We start from the raw sequence: 22,221 nt of genomic DNA, 5'->3' as shown, positions 1-22,221 counted from the left end.
TCAGATGAATGGAATTTAAATTGAATACCACTGTCTTAAGAATTTAAATATCATGGGACAGCTAGGTGGCACAGTGAATAGAGCACCCGCCCTGGAGTCATGACTGGGAAGCCCATATCAGTGCCTTGCTCTAACTTGCCCCCAGGAAGATGGAAAAGGCAGCATTCCAACAAGGAAGTTCCACAGGGAGACCGAAGACAGTAGTAACACTTAGGAAAGAAGCTGACAGCCCCTAAGATTTTGGGAATTCCCTAACCAGGGACTGCCAAATGCAGAGTTTAGACCAGGGTCACAGAAATTTACCAGCACTTTGACCACTGATACACAGAGTATAAGTAGAAGCCAGTGGCAGAAACTCAGAAAATTAATGTCAGGAACAAATTTACTACTACCATTTAAGAGTAAAGAACAGGACAGAGTTTGAACCTGACATCAAGTCCTAAATTTTAAAAAATTGAGGCTGGAGATATGAGCAAAGATGAAAAGACTTTTAACACTCAATAAATAATTACGTGATGTCTAGAAGTGATGTCCAGAAGAAAATAATTCCATAACATCTACAAACGAATTCTCAGAAGAAAAAAAAAGCATTCATTCACAGGAACTATAAAACCTCATGGAGAAATGAAATAAGCATTTTAATGGTATTTTAAATGAAATAATATTTGTAAGGCACTTACCCAGTTCCTAGCACATAGTAAGTGCTTAATAAATCCTTTTTTCCCTTCCTCCCTTTCCCTCATCCAATAAAATAAGAACTCTAGAGTAATGAATTGGAAGGAAAATAAATGATAGCTTAAAAGAGAAAGTGGAAAGCCATGTCCAGGTTCCCTGAAAAAGTAGAATGGATCAAACAGAGATTAGTAACTCTAAGAGATCACAAAATTATTAAAATAAAATCAAAAGATTGAAAAAATAAAAGAATGTAAGGTATTAAAATTGATCTGGAAAATAGGTTAAGGAAAGACAAGTTAAGAATCTTCAGATTCTCTGAAATTTATGAATAAAAATAAAGAAGCCCAGGTACTTTGTTTAAAAAAAAAATTAAACTGTCTATAGCTACTAGATTCTGAAGACAAATTAAAATACAAAGATTCCACTGGCTATCACCTGAAAGAAACTCTAAAATGAAAACCACCAGGAAAGTCATAAGCAAAATCCAGAGCTTCCAGTCAGAATCAAGTTGGATCTGGTAGCCATAACTTTAAAGCCGAGGAAATCTTGAAGTATAATATTCCAAAAGGCAACAGATAAATATCTAAAAACTCCCTTCAATAAAATTCATTATTTTCTGCTCCACCGAAAATAAGACATAAAATAAAAACAAACAATCAAATCTTCTTCTTAACTTTGCTATTTCTGTTTCCAGTCAACCACAATCACTCAGCATTCCTTACTTTTGCTTTTCTGTCACCTTTCATTAGTAGCAAAATCTTATTGATTCTTTCTCTACAGTAACATTTTTTGAGCTTCTCTTCACTCATCAGCCTAACAAACTTGCTTTAATCAATCAAATATATCATTTACCTAGTTCAGGGGGAAAAGGTCAGCACCCCAAACTCCAGAGTATACAGACAGAAACATTTCAAGCAGACAGGCCTCCAACTGTCCAACCATTACATCCATACCAAATCACAGTTACCAGAGAGGGAAGCATCAACATTTGTGTTTTTCAAAGCCAGGGGGCTCTCAACAGCTGCCCAGAGTCCCATCTGGTCAAATCACACAATACTTCTCAAAATGAGCCCCAAAACAAAGTCTCAAAATCAGGGATTTTATAGCCTTCTCTTGGGTCAAAAATTTTAACAACACTCTTGACCCACTGCCCAATCACAAAGCACCAAGGTGGGGGTGTTCCTGAAAAACAAGCCTCCCACCACAGGCTCCAGGTGCACTTAACCTAGGGGCAGGGAAGATCTTAAAAATGTACATTCCTATAACACACATGCACTTCCTTAAGAACCTGCTTCAGACCTTGTTTTATAAGTATGTTCCTAGATCCTTGCTTAGATATATTCTCTAAATTTGTTTTCATCTGTTTTTAGTCTGTCCTCCCAGATATGACTTACAACTTCCATATACTCTGCTGCTTGTATGCACCCTGATTCTGAGTATTACTTTGCCAGGGTCAGGGATACCTGATAACTCATTTTCCTTAAGAGAAATATTGAATCCCAGCCTTCTGTTACTCGACACTACACAAAGTATGCCAGGATCCACGTAGTACCCAAAAGAGAAAAGCCTTCTGGGGGAATAGAAGATACAAATCAATTGAACAGAATACATACAGAGATAGCATAAAATCTAAAAATACTTTACGTATTTCCATATGCAAATGCATAATCATATATATGGATATGTGTATGAGTATGCACAGAAGTGAGCTTATGTTGTATTCTATGTGGTAATAGAAAGTGAATGGTAGGTCGGTCTTAGCTAATCAGGAGAAGCTTTCTGGAAGAGACTGCAGAGGCCCTGACCGATGCCTGAAATTGATTAATCAATACTAGTGTTCTAATGTTTCTAGTTTAAAAAGTATTTTTCCTAAAACCTTTTTAAATATTTAACTTTACTTCCCTTAACTGAAATATATGCCTATTTTATTAATTTTTTTTTCTTCAGTGGGGTCAGAAAACAGTTCTAATAAGCTACCTCATAAAACATATTTGAAGACACATGATATTCTCTTCTTCCAATTGAAAATCATCATAAAAATTCATTTCATCCCTTTTCATAGAACTGTATAATTCAAGGCATCTTAATAATTAAGAGAATCGATATATTACAATGGATAGAGAGGCAGCCTAGGAATTGAGAAGATGTGAGTTCAGTTCCTGTTTCTGATATCTTGACTATGTGTCCTTAGGCAAATCACTTAAAACCTTTACTGTTCCAGATAACTCTCTAAGACTCAAATTAAGAGAAAATTTGATAATCTGCAGTGGTAGAGAGAATCTCCTCACTGGGAATTCTCTGTACTAATGAATTCACAATTCTGAACAAAAATAAGAATAATATTGTATTTTAGGTATTGACTTATCCCTTTAAAAAATTTTTAGTGATATAGAAAGAATCATTTGACTATTGCTTAAAAGTTTGCTATGAGAATCTAAAGCAAAGATGGCACTTGTACATAAATGGAAGAACCAAAGTAGTCTTGCTAATAACATAACTATGCTAATTATGTAGAAATGCTATGCTTCATTTTTTTTCTAATTGGTATATGAAAAACAGTAAATTCTATCTATGTGCACCATGACACTGTGACAAGACCAATGTCTTTGGAAGCAGAGAGCATGGGTGCAAATCCCACATCTGATACTTGCTACCTGTATAACTTCAAGTCAGCTCAATTCCCTGAAATGTCTATAAAATGAAGTCCTTGTACCAGGGGACTTTTAAGGTCCCTTCCATCTCTAAATATATTATCCAGTGCTATGTGTGATGAATGGCAATACAGGACTAAGCAAAGGATGTAGTTGGGAATATGACCAAAACAAAGTAAGCAAGAGCTAAACATCAAAAAATATTTCACAGGGACTGGCATAGCCCACCTATTTTGGGTAATTTTTTCTTGTGTTTTTCTGTCAGTGTTCATTCCTTCTTGCCCCCAGATGCTATTTTTTTTTAGTACCACATGTGGAGTCTCCGAGAGGATATTTAAAGTTAGTAGTTTTATTGGCATTGTGAAGTTAATCTACACTGTGTGTTTTCCCCCCCAGGAAATTGAAGCAGCAGTTCAAGCTAAACAGCCGGATGTGGAAGGAATTTTGTCTAAAGGGTGGCATTTATACAAAGAAAAATCCGTCACTGAGCCAGTAAAGGTAATGAAGCAACCTCAAGTAATATCCATTACCACCTAATGGGTTATGCTTTTCATGTTGTACACTTGCCACTGATGTGGTCTATTTATAATCAATGAAATAACCTCGGAGACAATATTGGCTGTTCTGCAATAGCAGAGGCAGGGCTGTCCTTATGGTCTGTCTGCTATTTATACTTTCTGATCCCAGGGTTTTTAATATATCATTGCAGCAAAGCATTCATTTCTGTATTGGTACTCTTCTATCTTGGGAGTGGGGGGAAGGCGAGTCCAAAGAATTCTTTTTTTTTTTACTTTTTTATTATTTTTTTCTAGGCTCAATAATTTTCACATTGTTTGACTCCATTCAAATCAAGGCACTATATCATACTGTCTGACCCTGGCAGCTGGAGGAATTGTCTTCCTCATTGCCCTTTCATTTGATGAAGAAAATCAGTATTTTATTAGAGCAAGATCTTTTTTTGGGGGGGGCGGGGAGGCGAGGAGAGGAGAATATTATATAGTCACTTATTGTATCTTCTTAGAGAAAGTTAATTGTGGGAAAGAATTCATCTTCTTTCTTCTCATAATTTACATCTTCAAATCCAACAAAGATGCAAATTTCCAGATTTAAGATTAGGAAAAGAGAGCAAAGTTAATTTCATAGGATTATAGGTCTAGAATTGGGAGGAACCTTAGTGTCCATCTGGTTCAAACCCTCCATGTTACAAACCAGGAAATGGAAGGTTGAACAAGGAGAAAATATTAGATGCAGTTGCTGTGAAAGCTAATTTCTATTTGCAGTTTCTTAAAATTGTAGATTGAGAGATGCAATAAATATTGGAAGTAAAGTTAATCAAAACCCCTAATTTTATAGAGGAAGAAATTGAGACCAAGAAGATGAAATGACCTAACCAAGGTCACAATGGTACTAAATATGATGCCATATATATTAGATAAATAATATGATATTTTATTTTGTGCCCTGTAAAAATTATAACTATGCTTTGATTAAAGGTTCTTGAGAGCATTTAATGATGGCTCATTGATCAGTCCTGGTTTCTCTTGCTATTGTTATTGGGCTAAAATACAATGAGACTCACTCTCATGTTTAAAACTACTTTAAACCAACCCAGGTCAATAACCTCATTATACAAAGCCAGTTTGTCCTTGCAAACAACATTACTGTGACTTATATTCCATCTCCAAGGTCACAGCTTTTTCCTGTTTTGTTCTTTGCTTAAATCACATTTCTGTAAAATGTTTGTTTTTCCTAGAGTTTACAAGAGACTTCTTAAAGGATATTTTGGCCTGTACAGAATGTTCTAACTGACTATTAATACGATAGTCTGTTTATTGTAAATGTTGATGGATACATATTTGTTTAGGAATGCCTTGTTCCTGTTTATAAAATCCATAGAAAAATAATTTGTTCCCCACTTGCCCAAAATAGTATCTGTATTTTTCATAAACTAACATTATTGCTAATGCCTGGTATTGTAAGCATGAAGAAAATACTGAGAGAATAATTGATGACAGGTTTATATTTGTGCCCTAATGCAAAGCAGGAGGTGGATTGCCAATCACCTTTGCTAGTTTTAACAGTATAGCCATTATGGTGCAGAATAAATTAAGGCCAACTATGTGCCAGCCACATAAAGAAACAAATATTTAGCTACAATGGTTGGATTTTTCCATTTCGCCAACCTCAGTAATGTTTTTCAAAACATACAATTGCCACACAGTCAACAAGCATTTATTAAGCACTATGTGCCAAATACCATGCTAAGTATTTTGGATACAAACAAAAATCAAAAATTGTCCATACCCGGAAGGGATTTGCATTGTAATAGCAGAGACGTGAAAATAAGTATATAAACAGAAGGTGTATGGAAAGTGGAAGGAAGGTAATCTGAAAACAGAAGATATTGGAACTTGGAGAGAAAAAGAGGTTTCCTGAAGAAAAAGAGAATTTGAGCAAAGTGTAGAACGAAGTCAAGACCAGCAGGAAAAGAGGTGAAGAGGAAGAGCATTCTGGGTGTGAAGAACAGCCACTGCAAAGAGAGGGAGGTAAAATGTCACAGGAGAAAATTGGCAAGTAGGCCAGTGTAAATAGATCAAAGAGTGTATAGAAGAGGCTGGATACATTTATAATCATAGATATATAGAAAGATAACAGAATAATAGAAGCTAGGTGGTACAGTGAGTGGATGGACAACTGGCCTGGAATCAGGAAGATCTGAGTTCAAACATGGAGTCAGATACTTATTAGCTGTGTGTCCCTGGGAAAGTCACTTACTCTCTCTTTGCCTGCTTCCTCATCTATAAAATGGGAATAATAACACCGACCTCTTGCGATTGTGGTAAGGACCAAATGAGATAATATATGTAAAATGCTTAGCTTGGCGCCTGGCACATAGTGCTAGGTAAACATTAGCTATTATTATTTTATCATCATCATCATTATTAATGAAAGTTGTAAGTGCCCAATTAGTGACGTTTCTATTTGCTCTTAGAGGTAAGAGGGACTCCCTCTGGAGTTTTTTTATTTGGGGTTTGGTTGCAGGGAGGTAATATAGTGGCATGATCAGACCCAAACTTTAGCAAAAACACTTTGACAGTTGAGTTTAGGAAGGAACAGAGTAAGGAGAAAGATAGTTAAGGCAAGGAAACAAATTAGAAGACAATTGAAGTAGGCCAGAGGAGAGATTATGATGGCCCAAATCACAGGGGTGGCTGTGTGAGTAGAGACAAGAGGATGTATATAAGAAATACTGTGGAGGAAGAAATGACAAGATTTGGCTATGAACTGGATATTTGGGGTGGGGGAAGTGAAGACACTGAAGTCGGGAGCCTGAGTGACTGGGAGTTTGCCCCCCACTAATAAGAAAGTTTGTGGTAGAGGACAGCTGGGGAGAGATATAATGAGTTCTCTTTTGGACATGCTGAGTTGGAGATGCTTATGGAACTCTTAGTTCAAGATTGCCAAGATGCAGTTATATATCATAATAATAATAATGATGATTCACGTTTATAAAGCACTTACTATGGGCCAGGTACTGGGCTAAAAACTTTACAGTATTATCTCATTTCATCCTCACAACACTGCGAGGTGGGTGCTATTATTATCCCCATTTTACAGATGAGAAAACTAAAGCAGAGTTTAAGTGACTTGCCCAGGGTCACATAACTAGACAGTGGGTGAGGATGGATTTAAACTCAGGTGTTTCTGATTCCAGATTTAGTGCCCTATCCACTGCACCATCTAGCTTCCTCCAAGACTATAGGTAAAAAGAGAGACCAGAGCTGGATATATAGACCTGGTAATCCTCTGCATAATCATGATCATAGAACATACATCAGCTAATAAGGTCACCAAGTGAGAAAGTATGGAGTAAAAAGAGAAAACAGCATAAGACAGAGCCCTGGAGATGCCCTTGATCACAGGGTATGACATGGATTAAAATCCTACAGAGGAGACCAGGAAGATAGATAGGAGAACCAAGAAAGACCAACATCAGAAAAGCCTAGAAATGAGAGAATATTCAGGAGAGAAAATACATGATCACCATTGTCAGATACTGCAGAAAGTCAAGAGGGATGAGTATTCAGGAAAGGCTATTAGATTCATCGATGAAGAGACCACTGGTAACTTTAGAGAGAACCATTTCTGTTGAACTGTGATGAGCATATGTTACAGAAGAGAGTACCTGGAATTTGGACCCAGCTTTGACACTAATTATTTGCATGACTGTGAGCAAATCACTTAAATCATATCTAAAATGATTATAAAAATAAATGTACTGCCTGCCTTTCTCAAACTCTCAGCCACAGGTATTCTCTCTGACTGTCCCCTATACCTGGAATCTTTCTCTCCTGTCCTCCACTGATTTCCCTGATTTCCCTTAGGTTCCAACTAAAATCCCAACCTCTAAAGGAAGCTTTTCCCAAACCCTCTTAATTTTCATGCCTGCCTTTCTTATATACTGTCTATTTATTTATGTAGTGTGTTCATACATATTTGTTTGCTCTTTATCTCCCCCATTAGACTGTGGGGAGAATTGAGGGCAAGTACTGTCTTTTACCTCTTTTTTTGTATTGCTGACAGCACAATGTCTGACACATAGTAAGTACCTAATGAATTGATATTAATATTAATTGATAATACATGCCCCTTTCTCCTGACTCATATAGTCCTCCCCACTAGATTAAGCCATGAGCACCTCTGCTTTAGCTATAACAATAGCCTTCTAAGTGGCTTCCATCCCTCAACTTCCGCCACTGCAATCCATCCTCCACAAGGCTTTAAAGTGATTTTCCTAAAACATAGATTACACAATATCATTCTCCTACTTAATAAACCCTAATATCTGTCCCCTGTTTGACATTTAAAGCTTTCTATAACCTGGTCCTTTCTTACCTATCCAGTTTTCTTAAGTTTAATCCCAATCTCACACTCTATGGTCCAGCAATACTGGCCAACAGAGTGTTCCTTGAACAAGACACTCCATCTCCTGTTGTCACCTGGCCTTTGCCCCAATTATTCACCAGACTTGGAATGTTCTCCCTCCTCACTGTCATTTTTCAATATCCCAGACTTCTTTAGAGACTCAGCTCAGATCTTCCTGTTCTCCCCCACTTCTCTTTCAAACCACCCCCAGCCACCTAAACCTTTCCTTTCAGGTTACCTTTCTTCTATTCTGTATGATTTTGTTTGTTGTTACTACTTTACCCCAAAGGATGATGCTTCTTACAGGGGCAGCTAGGTGGTGCAGTGGATTGAGTGCTGGGCCTAGAATCAGGAACACTTCTGTTCTGAGTTCAGATTTGGCCTATTCAGACACTTAGCAGCTATGTGACTCCGGTATGTCATTTAATGCTGTTTGCTTCAGTTTCCTAATCTGTAAAAAGAGCTAGAGAAGGAAATGGAAAACCACTTCAGTATTTTTGCTAAGAAAACCGCAAAGGGGAGTCATGAAAAGTGGGACACGTCTGAAAAATGACTGAACCATAACGACAGCATTAATTTAGATACCGTTTCTCTCATTGGCATATAAGCTCCATGAGGGCAGGGTTTAATTTTGTGCTTTTACCTTTCTTTGTTTCTACAACATTTAGCACAGTTTCTGGCATATAATAAATACTTAATAAATACTTGCTGATTGCCTTAGCAGTCTTCCCAGCTTGGGACACTTATATTCTACAAGATGTTTTCAAAGGTCAAGAGAGGAAAAAAAAATTTGCTGTTATATTTCTCCTCTAAAACGCTGCATGTACATGTAATTTGAACAAAAATAGACTTTCTTTACTAAATTTTTCTCTCAAGTCCCATTCCCATCCAGAGGGTATCCTATATTCAATGACCAGTATTTCTGAGTTCCATTAACATATTTCAAATCCACATTTGCTCCCTGGCCAAATTGGTTTGGGAAATGCTACAGTAAAGATTTGTATATCATGTTAATTTGCCTTTTAAAAATCACTTCCAACACTAAAGCTACAATTTCAGGGCATAAATTAATTGTAGCTTATTATAGTCACAGGAAGAGTAATTTCATATTACTTTAATGTAGTTATTTTATCAGTTTTAATATTTCTAAGTGCCTTGTATACATTGAAAAATAAATAGTGACACACTGCCAAAAGTTACTTTATATTGTCAGTGCTCTGGGAGGGAGGTACTTACTATGTATATGGTTTTGCAGACAGACATAATTACAATTAACAAGACAATTTCCTTCAAAACAAAATTCTAACTCTTTCTAATGTCTATATTTAGTATTAGAAAATTTGTACTAATCTTTTCCAGTTCAAGAAGCATTGACTGGGGCAGCCAGGTAGCACAGCAAGTAAGAGCACCGGCTCCAGTGTTGAGAAGACCTGGAGATCGAATCCCAGGCTCAGACACTTAGCACCCACCCAGAAACACCTGGCCGTGTAACCTTGAGCAAGTTACTTAACCCCAATTGCTTAAAAAAAAAAAAAAAAAAAGCATTGACTTTCCTCACTTACCCTCCCCCCAATCTAATTTCAGTTTATTTTTGAAGAAATTATTTTTATTGGATTTAGAGTAATTTGTACTATGTCATATTATATGCTTGATAAATTATTAACATATAACATCATTTTGGACCTTAGGAGCTAGAAATCCATATTTATTCTGTCACATACAGTTGAAGAGAACAGAAACAAAATTTTGGCCCCTCATTTTATATGTGGTTTGTGGGTTGATTGGGTTTCGTTTGGTTTTCAAATCTAATAGGTGAAATGCAACCATATTAAGTAGTTGAACTCTGTAGCTTTGTAACTTTTCTTTGAGGAAGCATGGCAGAGTAGATAGAGAGCTAGTAGCCTTGTGGTCAGGGAGACCTAAATTCAAGTCATACATCTGAGGTATACTGGTGTGTGTGCCCCTGGGCAAGTCACTTAACCTCTGTGTCCAGAAGCAATTTTCTCACACTATATCTTGCAGATCAGGTGTAGATTTACACTGTTAGAGAGAGTTTCATCACTCACTGGGTGATCCCTATACTGATCACATGTCCAGTAAAACCTTCTTGGCAAAAAAATTTCTTGTGGGAGGTAGAAGGGAACTGAAAAGGATAGTAATGTAGTACTAGCCAGACTGATTAGTAGAGTCAAATTCATAACTGAAATTGAACAGCTTTAGTCTTTGTTTCAAGTATTTAATAAATAGATGAGTTTGGCTTTCACCACACCAAACTTCTTGCTCTGTGGCCCCAACCAAGGAGACATTTGCCATTTCTAAAATAAGCAATTGTGTCAGCTGAATAAACATATACCTCAACTAAAGTATTCACATTTTATTTCTTCAAACCATTTTGATAAGGATAACTTGACATTATTTATTAAAATGAATTGAAAATATTTTGCCATATTAGAAATAACTGAATATTCTCCATTTGTTTACATTTATGTCCCAAAATAAAGGGACTGAATTTGTATGACTGTCCTTTAAAGCCTTATTTGATTTCACTAAAAAGAACCACTTCTGAGCTAGGCAATTATAAAGGCCCAAAAGGCGATTAGTGCCCTGGCTTTATTTTTTTTTAATTAAAAGGGAAATGAATGTAAAAATAACCTTCCCTAAATGAAACTAAAAAGTTGCCAATTAAAAAATTAAATAGCTGTAATCCTCATGGTGATACAATGCAGAATGCTGGTTTTGCTGATACTGTTTTGAAGTCCTGGTGTACAAGGGAATGGGGAGCACTCTTTGCTGAGTCCTCTAGCTTTGGGGCGGGGGGTGAAATTATAATGGAAGAATTAGTTAGCAAGAAAGAAAGACTGGGCTCATGAAATTGAGTCAGGAAAAAGGCAAGATATAAAGAAGGCTAGCACAGCAGTTTGAGAAATAGGAATTGGTCATCTGCTATATAATGCTATTAGAGCCAAGAAGCTAAAATATCTTTTCTTTGGGGTATACATTTCGAAAATTGTAATCATTGCATTCTTTAGATTTGCACACTGATAAGGATAAACTATAGGCAGAACACTAAATAAAGTATATCGTTTCCTCAGCCAGCTCAGTGGCTCAATGCAAAGGGGACTGAGCCTACAGGTAAGCCTGAGTTCCAATGTGGTAAAAGCTATGTGACCCTAGACATCGCACTTGATCTGTGTCTCTCAGTGTCCACAGCTGTAGGGAGAATTGTGAGGATCATGAGATTATACTTGTAAAGCACTTTGCACAGTGATAGCACATAGTAGAAATGCAATGTTTGTTCCCTCCTTCTTCTCCCATAGGCCACTCTGTTTTTGGGTACTCCCTAGGAAAAGTAGGTAGGGGATACCCCATCAATTCCAATAAGCAATTATTCTGCAGCTTAGGGTCTTTAAGAAATTGTTTGAGTGGAGTGGCTAGGTGGTGCAGTGAATAGAGCCCGGCCTCAGACACTTAACACTTACTAGTGGTGAGACCTTGGGCAAGTCACTTAACCCCAATTGCCCTGACCTCCCCCCTCCAAAAAAAATTTTTTTTTAAGTTATCTGAGGCACTCACACAATCAGTCTGTGTCAGAGATGGGACTTGGTGCCAGACCTCTTGCCTAACCACTGTCTCACACTGCTTTATACTATGCTTCTTGGGTGAGATGGAGAGGGAAAGCCTGATTGGATTTATAATCAAAACTCATTCACATGCGTTTTTAGCTGCCCAGAGATCCTGGCTACTAAGGTATGTAAAAATGCAAGGGTGGGAAGAAAAGATACAGCCTGTAGTCATTTAAAAATTATTTTATTTACAAAAAGAAAAACAAAAAAGTTCCCTTTCCAATATGAGCTATGTTTGATGTCTGACCTTGTGCAGTAAACTCTTGTGTTCTAATCTGTTGTAGTCTAATGTGCCAAATCCACATCTGTTCTTAAAACTATGGTAATCATACCTAATTGGTCAAAATATATCAGTGGCCAACATATTATTGGACAAAATAATTAATGGCTTCAATTTTGCATGCTATTAATGTACTATCAATAAGTTAATCATCTCAGGAAATATTTAGGATTATAGAATCATTTGCTCCAATATTAAATACATGAAACAATTTACCTTATGTTTATAACTCCATTCCATCCAAAAAATGCATATACTTTGTGGAATCTTTTCTAAACACTTTGTAAAGGTCCCTTAGCTAACTTTTTACTTAATATCACCCTATTTAGCCAAAGATGCTTTTGGACTTGGAGCAGCTAGGTGATGTGGATAGAGTACCAGGCCTGGAGTTAGAAAGACTCATCTTCTTGCATTCAAATCTGACCTCAGATACTTATAAGCTTTTATTTTTGTGACCTCAGTTTCCTCTTCTGTGAAATGAACTAGAGAAGGAAATATCAAACAACTCCAGCATCTGCGAAGGTAAATCCAGATGGGGTCACAAAGAGTTTTACATGACTGAAAATGTCAAAACAACAACAACAATATTTGGGCTTAAGCAAGGTTGTGTCCACCAACTCACAAGAAGGTGAAAGCTAGACCTTGTTTTGCATCTAAAGGTGTGAGTAGCAAGGAAGGAATCAGGAGTTGGAACAGATATAAGAATCACTGGGGTAAGCAGATTAACGAATGAAAAATTCCCTCTTAAGTGCTTACTGTTTGCCAAACACTGTGACAAGCACTAGAGACACCTACGAAGGTGAAACAGTCCCTGCCCTCAAGAAGCTTAAAATCTCATAGAGGGAGACAACACATCCGTGGGACTGGTGGCCAGAGAAGGGAACATCTGAGTAGTCAATCGTAACATTAGTGAGTTGATCCATAGATTAGTCTAGCACTTCGCAGAGTTCCCAACACATAGTAAATAATTAATAAATGCTTGTAGACTTCATTTGAATTGACATAGGGATAATGGTAGTATGGTCATATTGATTTGATTATTGAACCCAAAGCAAGAGGTAGAAATTAGAGCTGGGGAGTTAGGAGAGAGAGAGACAAGTGAGATAAAGGGCAGATGGCTTGGTGGGATAGGTCTTAGTAGTCTGGGTTGTGTTAGATATAGTTGGCTAAACAATTCAGGCCCCCAAGTGGTAGTTCCAAAATCGATTGGATTGACTCCCCTGGGATTGGGATATTTTTCTGCCAGTCTGTTCAGAAGATGTTGTCTTAGGTAGGGAGAATCAGGTCAGCTGATAAAATTGTCTAGTGCTAGAATATGAACCATAATAGAATAGAAATGGGGAATTAAACTAGTAAGGGGAATTATGGAAATGTTAAATGACCCAGTGGCTAAGACCAGGACCAAGGAGACAGGTAAGGCAAAAGCCACAAACAGGATAAGGTATTGTTCCCAGATAAGTTTGTCCTAATTCTGACATTTACTCTATGATGTGGTGATGTAACTTCAGTCCCAGTTTTCTCATCTTTAGAATGGGGTTGATAATACTTATCTACCTTACAAGGTGATTTGGGGGAAAAGTTTTATGGTTGTAAATCTGTAAAGCACAGTGTAAATGTCAGGAATTATTTGTCTTATTAACAGGGATCTACTTCCAATTTTGACCTGCTAATAATACTGTTTTGAGAATTCCTCAACAACTCTACCCACTGATGAAGGCTCATTCATCCCCATGTTGAAAATCTTCCTTCAAGCCCTCTGTCTGTTTCATATACCAATTCTATGTCCTTTAGGCTCAGCAGGAGCCTGATGGAAGCTGATTCATTCAATAGACTGTTTTTGTCATTTGATTCTTCTCCCAAAGCTGTAACTTGGACCTCCACAAGTAAGCTTTTGCCCAGGGCCCTGGCACACAACTTTTTTTTTTTCACATAGATAGATAGTTAGGGTCATCTGTCAGATGTCTTACCTCAGGATAAGTTAGAGTAACTGTGCTTTGTTCTGAGGAATTTCAAGTAGAGTTGAAATATTTTGAGTCTAAGTATTTATATTGTCCCCACTTTATTCCATTTGGAATTTTAGTTGTGTGTAAACTATCATAATATTTAAGAGATATTTTTTCTACTTAATAGTATTTTATTTTTTCCAATTACATGCAAAGATAGTTTTCAGCATTCACTTTTGTAAGCATTTGAGTTCTAATTTTTTTCCCCCTCTCTCCTTTCTTTCTCCCCTCCCCAAGATGGTAAGCAATCCCATATGGGTTAAACATGTACAGTCGTATTAAACGTATTTCCACATTCGTCATGTTGTGAAAGGAGAATCAAAATAAAAAATGAAAACCATGAGAAAGAGAAAATGAAAACCAAAAAAGTGAAAAGAGTATGCTTCAATATGAAGTCAGGCTCCATAGTTCTTTCTCTGGCTATAGATAGCATTTTCCATCATGAGTCTAAAAGAGATATTTTTAATGTTACAACTATGGTCTTCCTCCCCACTCCCCTTCTCCTTCTTTAGCTATTTAGCTATCTTGGAAAATGACATGCACAAGCAAATATAACCTATTGGAGAAAAAGCACCAGCATTTCTGTAAGCAAAACAAATCAAACCCATCAAATTCTTTGAAGGAGTAAATGAATACCTAGACTCTAAAAAGAATTTTGAAAAAGTTCTATACAAAATAGTATTTTAAAAAATTGAATTATCCTGCTCAGGGGAAGGCTTTGGAAAAATCACTGCTAACTTTATAGCTACCTTAGAGAGTTGATATCTCTAGACAACTGACCAGTGGATAAAAGGAAATTTACTTGTTCTTCAGACACAATTATGTCAGTACAAGCATCATTAAATAAAATAGGCTTGTATTTGTTCCACTGGGCCATATAGAAGAAATCTCACCAATGGGATGGAAAGATCCCAAGAGAGTCTCAGAGAAGAAAAGCAGAAGCCACTGGTCCCTGGCTGGTGTTGACATCTATAAAAAAACATGGAAAGATATTGTCCATCTAACATAAAAAACAACCAATAGATTATCCACATAAAATAAAAAATAGCAGATATGGGGAAAAGAGAGTTTCTGGTACCTTAGGTAAGGCCAGATCAACCCTGATATGGTCTGGTTTTATAGAAGCAGGAGGTCAGGGAAGTTAGGAGAAAATGCATTTGGGGGAGTCAGATGATGACAGAAATGATCTGGAAGACAGGAAATATGGTCATCTTACCAGGGATAGAATAGATGGATGGAGGCTAGAGGGACTACTGCTCTTGGGTCGGGTTCTTATCTGGCCCCCTTTTTGGTATTGAGGTCTTTATATTCCCCAATAGTCATTTTGGGAATCCTAATTAAAAATCACCCAGCTGACAGAGTCAGGGCAGAATCCAGTGTAGGTACAAGATCATTTTAAATATATTGTTAAGTAATTAAATCAATTATAAGCAAAATTATAAGCAAAAACGGTGTCTGGAAAACTGTTTCCCAGCTTAGTGGTTAATGATAAAGATAAGGTACAGGGGGCCTTTTAGGAGCCAAAATTCAAGCCAATGGAAGTCTTATCTGAGTATATGCTACTGAAAAGCCAGCTTCCATCCCTCAAAAAAACACTGAGAGTTCTTTTCCCTGTTTTGGGAGATAAAGGTAGGAATAATTTTCAATGGTCTTCCATTAAAAGAGATTTAGCTCTGGAGCCAAACCCCTCCTGGTGTGCAGAAGTGATTTAGAGAGCTACAGTTGCTGTGGCAGAGGGGTTTAATTGACTGTCACATACCTGAAGCCACACTGACCTCTTAGCTACCCATGAGATGATAGGAGCTTTACTAGCTAAACCACTACCTGTTTGGTGGCCCCATATCTCTCTCTTCCTGGCTTCAGTGGTTCATTCAATACTGAGTCCCAAGAACTGTGTCCAGACTGAGTTTGGAGCCTTGGAAGGAAGTGAGTTACCCCTCATCAGGGAGACTGAGAAGAAGGTGGATCAAAACAGAGTAGGTAAAAACATTGGGAAAGGAAAGGAGAAGGACAGTCCTGAAGGAAACCATTGATATGGACTTTCAAGCATGAAAGCTAATTTCCAAAGACCCTATAAAGGGGGGAAGGGGGAGTGAGCATGGGAGGAGGAACTAATGCCACCCACAATCCTGTACTTGAATCATCTCTGGGACTTTGATCAGGATTTCTCATAATAGGAGTTCTTTCAATTTAAAGAAGCCTATGTTGCTTTGTGGACAAATCAATAACAGTCCCACTTAACAATTGCCTCTAAGTGTCTTAGCTTGCTTTCTGAGAATTAATTCGTCTATTTGCAGAAGTAGTTTGTCAGGTGTTGGTCTCGGTTTGTTTTTAAAATTTTCAACTTTGCTTTCCTTTGTGTCTGATCCCAGTTCATTGCGGCCTTGAATGATCCTTGAAGTGATTGACTTTTCCACATAAACAGTCACTGCAATGTCTCTAACAGTAATTGAAGTAGGCTTTTTAAGAGCTACTACCTTTACACATTTTAAAGGAGTAATATCCATTCTTTAAAACCACAAAATTAAGAACACAACAAAAAAGAGCAATGAAACGTCTATGTGACACAAAGTTTGGCATATAAGTGACAGAGAAATTTCTGAATATGAGGAAACCCAGTCAATACAGTCTAATCCAAGGTCAGTCTTTTGATTCTGACTAGTGGTAGGAGCACTCATACATGAATATTACTGCCATGAGATGATATCATATTGAAATTATTGCTTGCCCCAAGTAATTCAAATACTACTATATACCTTATGAAAGTATTCAAGCCATTTTCATTCTATGCAGCACCATAGTCAGAGCTTTTGGAGTAGACATGGCTGCCCTAAAGCCAGAGATTATTGCTAGGTGGTATCAGAAAATACCCCTCAATTCTAAAATTGATTTATCCCTTAGGATTGTTTTGATAGCTGACATCCTGGTCAGATTTAGAATTAGTAGTGGAAATGGGTGTAACCGGCTTGCATTTCAGTGGGAAAGGCCATCTAGGTAATCATGCACAATCAGGGTAGAAAACAGCATGAGTGGGAAGCTAAATGCCTTGTGTGATTAGCTCTTAGCTTTTTCAGTCCTTATCCCTGGGAAGAAGTGAAGGAAAAGTTATCAGAGTGAAGGTAGAGCCCAAGATCACAGGAAGGTAGGTCTATATAAGAGAGATATAGATGTAGTTAGATTTAGATAGTTGTATAGATATAATTATACATATGAGTTATAGTTACGTGGTAACTATATATATATATGGAGAGAGAGTATCCCTGTGGAATGCTCAGGTAACCCCTTTAGTAATCAAGGTAGGGTAACAGTCTTCCCATTAGTTTCCACCATGATGCCTTAGCATTTTATTAGGTACAACTATGATATGAAGACCTGTTCTGCTTTTCACCTCTTGAACTCTATTGCCATTATTGGTTCTCAAGTGTACCACTATGGACCCCCCGGTAGACACCTTCATCAGAACGGTGGCACAGATGTTATTAAGCTGAGCTAAAGAAGGTATTTTGGAACCAAAATAAACCAAGAAGGCTGGCAGAAGATGAAATGATATCCTCTTTTGGTCATGGCCAAAATCTGATTAGTGGAGGGACAATCCATCAGCTATGGAAAGAAATACTAAAATCAGAAAAGCAAAGCCTGACCCTAGTTCTGGTGATTACTTCTCTGATCTCAGGGATTCCTAGCTTTGTGCAGGCTGTTGCCATCCAGAGATTGGAAGTGTGGCTTCAGTAGAGGTTAAAGGGAGACATGGGGAGCTACACTCAACCATCTTGTATCCTTACTAAGTGTTTTTCAAATACCCTTTTAATTAATTATGCAAGTATTACTTTGGTTCCAAGTCATCACAGTGGCAGATTACTGAGTCTGGTCCAGAATTCATGTCTTTTCTAGTCATCATAAAAATAACTTGTTTTCTTTATAATGTATCAGTAAGGATAGAGCATTTTTTCTCCCTTTGGCAAAAGCAAGTAGCATATTTCAAATCTTGTGAGATTTGTAGCTAGGTGCGTTTTCAATCTTATAGGGAGGTAGCTAGAATTCACAATGGATAGAGCACTGGAGGTCAGGTAGTCCTGAATTCAAATCCTAACTCAGACACTTACTAGCTCTGTGACCCTTGGCAAGTCACTCAACCACTGTCTGCTTCAGTTTCCTCATCTGTAAAATGGGCATAACAATAGCACCTACGTGCCAGGGTGGTTATGAAGAAGAGATATTTGCAATGTGCTTTGAAAACCTTAAAGTGTTATATAAATGTAATCTATTTATTGTTGTTGCTGTTGTTATTGTTATTATTATATACTCATTGCTAATTTAAAGCTTATTTGGTCATTCTTCTTCTACTAAATTGATTATCCCTAAATTTTTTGGGGAAAAAAATTCCCTTTTCTATATTCCTAACATATCTTTCTAGCCACATAAATCTGTCACCTATAAAGGCAAAGTAGTAAGCATATATCCTTTTCATGTGAAAGCTTTTAAAAATGAAAGCTACAGTATGATTGCATTCCACATTTATAAATCAATTCAAATATAAATCTAGGGTTCTTTGTTTAGAGAACCCACCTGATCTCTATTGATTATCATTATTTTTAAAATGGGCTCTGGAATTTGTCAAGCTCACTCCTTTTCTTGGATCTGGGGTTTGCTTATTGGTGTTCATATTTTCAGAGTGATTTTAGAAATAAGCAATTTAAACTAAAAAGTGAAAAAACTACTAAATGAATAAAGTTTATAATGTTATATTCAGCATCACAATGGCATCTTTTGCTCTAGAAATATTCATTGAGCTCCTATTATTTGTAAGCGCCCTGTGCTAAACTATTCAGGGAAAACGCAACTAATATTTCTAATACCTACTTCTAGTTATGAGAATTAATGAGAATAGTCTTCAAAAAAGTAAAATTATTCAAATAGTAAAATATGATATTCTCAAGAAAGACATTCTATCAAAAGAACAATCTCTTGAAATACGACTATTTGCAAAACTTTTATTCTCTGTGGTTTATATTATTTTGAGATGATTAGGATAATAGATTTAGAGCTATACATGACATTAGAGGTCATCTAGTCCAATCCCTCATACTATAGAGCCTATAGAAATTGTGACTTGTCTGAGGTTACACAGTCAGAGCTGGGATTTGAACCTGCTCACTGGTCTTTCCAGGGCATCAGTGTAGGATTGCAGCTTATCTAACCACATCTGCCTAATTTATTACAAAAAGAAATGTATTTGGTTACAATATATAGATATACCCTATTTTTAAAATGTAATACCTTTTTGTTTCAATAGCTATTGAGTTTTAGTTTTATAGTTTTCAATAACTGGTGTAATATTTAATTTTACTAGTGGGGGCCACCATCAGAAATAGTTACAAAGAAAATAATGACCCAAACTTCTCTGGAAAATTTTAATTTAAAATTAATGAAAAAAATCTACCCATTCAGACCATCAACTAGCATTTATTAAATACCTGCCTTGCTCATCAGGTACAGTGTTAAATGCTGGGGTTAGAAAGGCAATAACTATCCCTGTTATGCTCATAGTCTAAGAGGAGAAAAAAGGTACAAACAATTAAATACAAGCAAGATTTATGCAGACTAACCTGGAAACATTCTCAGAGGAAAGGCAATAAAATGAAAGAATAGTTGGAAAAGTTCCTTCCCAAAGCTCAGACTTTAGCAAAAAATCGATAAAAGCTAGGGAATCCAGGAGGTGGAGATGAGGTGGAAGAAAGTTCCAGGTATAGGAACAGCCCATGTGACATTCCCAAGTCAGGAGATGGAGTATTATGTGGGAAAAACATGAAGGAGGCCAGTGTCACTGGGTAGAAGATGGGGAGTATTGTGTAAAAAGACTGGTGAGGTGAAAAGGGGCCAGATTATGAAGGGTTTTAAAAGCCACACAGTGGATTTCATATTTGATTCTGGAGGTAATGGGGAATCGCTAGAATTAATTAAATAGGGAATGTGTGTGACATAGTATATTTGGGACATTATACACACACACACACACACACATACATTCACCCCAACTAATCAGATTTTAGCAGAATTTTTTTTGAGTTTTTACATGAATGGTTTGTAGAGTATCAGCAAAACCACAGATTTTAACATAAAAGAATGCCTTTAAACCTCCTGATGTTTTTACTCAACTCCCCATGCCAAATACTACAATTCCTGTTAGCTAATGTAGAATTAAATTAGTAATTCTTAAAAGTTCTTGATGGATCATCTAAGAACTCTTTATATTTTAATAAAATATTTTTCATTCTATTCCATGGATCTTAAAATAAAAGGTTTCTAATTGAGGGACTGGCATGAGGCATAGACTGTGTTGTTAAATCAGGTTTAATTTCCATTTCCTTTCAACTCAAATACAAATGAAACTTTTCAAGATTATTGACATCAAATAACTAAATCTACTTGCAATTTCTTATTCCATTAAAATTGTATTTTTCATGTATGTATATACATATACACTCGACAATTTTCTGTATAAATATTTGCTGTGACAAAATTAGAAAAAAACAAATAATCTGCTTAATACTTCTGGAAGAAATAAACCAATGGACTTTAGATTTAGATTTAGATTGCCAACAGTTGTTAGATTTATATAAAATATGTTATTGTACCATGGAATTCTATGGTATCATTTTTGGAAGACCTGAAAGACTTTTATGTAATATTTTAATTATTTGCACCCTACAGTAGATGTCAGTAATTTTCTATCAATCTCCTAGTAACTAACATTACTCCAATATTCCAGTGGGTCTGTAATCTCACCCATATAGGTAATTTCTCCTATAATACTAACTATAAATATTCCATGTATATCCATCCCGTACAACTCATCCTTGGCCTCCCACAAATTTGACCTGGGGGCTCATTCAATTCATTTTAGTTCAACAAGAATATATTCAGAGTCTACTATATGCCAGGCATGAGCAATTGAAAAATAAAAATTGAAACAGTTCCTGCCTTCAAGTTAGAGTTAATTTTCAAAACACTAAAATGATTTTTTTAATGTACCACTAAATACCACTATTAATAGCTGACATTTACATAATGGTTCACTATTTACAAAAAAATTCATTATTTCATTTAATCCTCACACCAGTTCTGTAAAGTATGCCTATTATATAAAGAATACAAATATTTTTATCTCCATTTTATAGATGAAGAAACTAAGATCAGGAAATTTTATCAATTCTGCCTCTGTTATAGCTGTCACATCTGTCTCCCCCCTTTCTATTTCAATGAAAAGTTTCTAGTTTGGCCTTCTCTATTGTCATCAATGTTTCTGTAAAAGCTTTGCAATTCGTCTTCCTGTACCAATTCTAATCTGACCTCCACAGTGCCACCTGAGTAAACTTCCTAATGCATCTACTCAAAGACCTTCAGTGGGTCTACACTGTCTGGCAAATAAAGCATAAAACTGATTTTTATATTCAAGACCATTGACAAATTTTACTTCTCTCAATTCACAATTTTTATGTTACCCTAGGTCGTACAGTGGATAGAGTGCTGGGCCTGGGCTCAGAAAGACTCATCTTGAATTCAAATCTGGCCTCAGATACTAGCTGTGTGACCCTAAACAAGTCACTTAACACTGTTTATCTCAATTTCCTCATCTGCAAAATGAGCTGGAGAAGGAAATAACAAACCATGCTAATATCTCTGCCAAGAAAACTCCAAAATGGGGTCACAAAGAGTCTAACACAACTGAATAACAGCAACAAAAATATTGACCTATCTCATCTCTGTGCTTTTGCTCATACCAGTCCCCACGCCTTAAATATAATGCTCTCACAACTAGATCAAGTTGTCTTTAATCCCTTCATCTTTTCAAGGTCTATGTCAAAGGCCATATTTTCTATGAAGATTTCCCTAACACTGTTCATCTGAAAGTTTTCCCAGCCTACTCTGTTAACTCATCTACCCTTGCCTGGACCTTTCCTTTGCACTGATCACATTCTGCCTTGTAGAAGTTATGTTTATATAGGTGTGCATGTGTATCTATCTATCTATCTATCTATCTATCTATCTATCTATCTATCTAT

General features: G+C 36.6%; 1 protein-coding gene across 10 annotated transcripts in view; it reads left to right on the top strand.

Annotated features, from left to right (window-relative positions):
* Positions 1 to 22,221, top strand: part of DMD (dystrophin) — a 2,504,498-nt gene that overhangs the window by 1,678,336 nt on the left and 803,941 nt on the right. For all 10 annotated transcript variants that reach the window (XM_069063824.1, XM_069063827.1, XM_069063826.1 and 7 more), the window contains one exon: positions 3,723 to 3,824. In XM_069063824.1, coding sequence (XP_068919925.1) covers positions 3,723 to 3,824 — 102 coding nt within the window. The remainder of the gene's footprint in view (positions 1 to 3,722; positions 3,825 to 22,221) is intronic.

The sequence above is a fragment of the Petaurus breviceps genome, unplaced genomic scaffold (assembly GCF_028583685.1).
Source record: "Petaurus breviceps papuanus isolate PSGF00001 unplaced genomic scaffold, PetGlider_PUasm1.0 90603, whole genome shotgun sequence".
Taxonomy (NCBI): domain Eukaryota; kingdom Metazoa; phylum Chordata; class Mammalia; order Diprotodontia; family Petauridae; genus Petaurus; species Petaurus breviceps.
The sequence above is the reverse complement of the archived record's forward strand: the minus strand, read 5'-3'. Positions and strand labels throughout refer to the sequence as shown.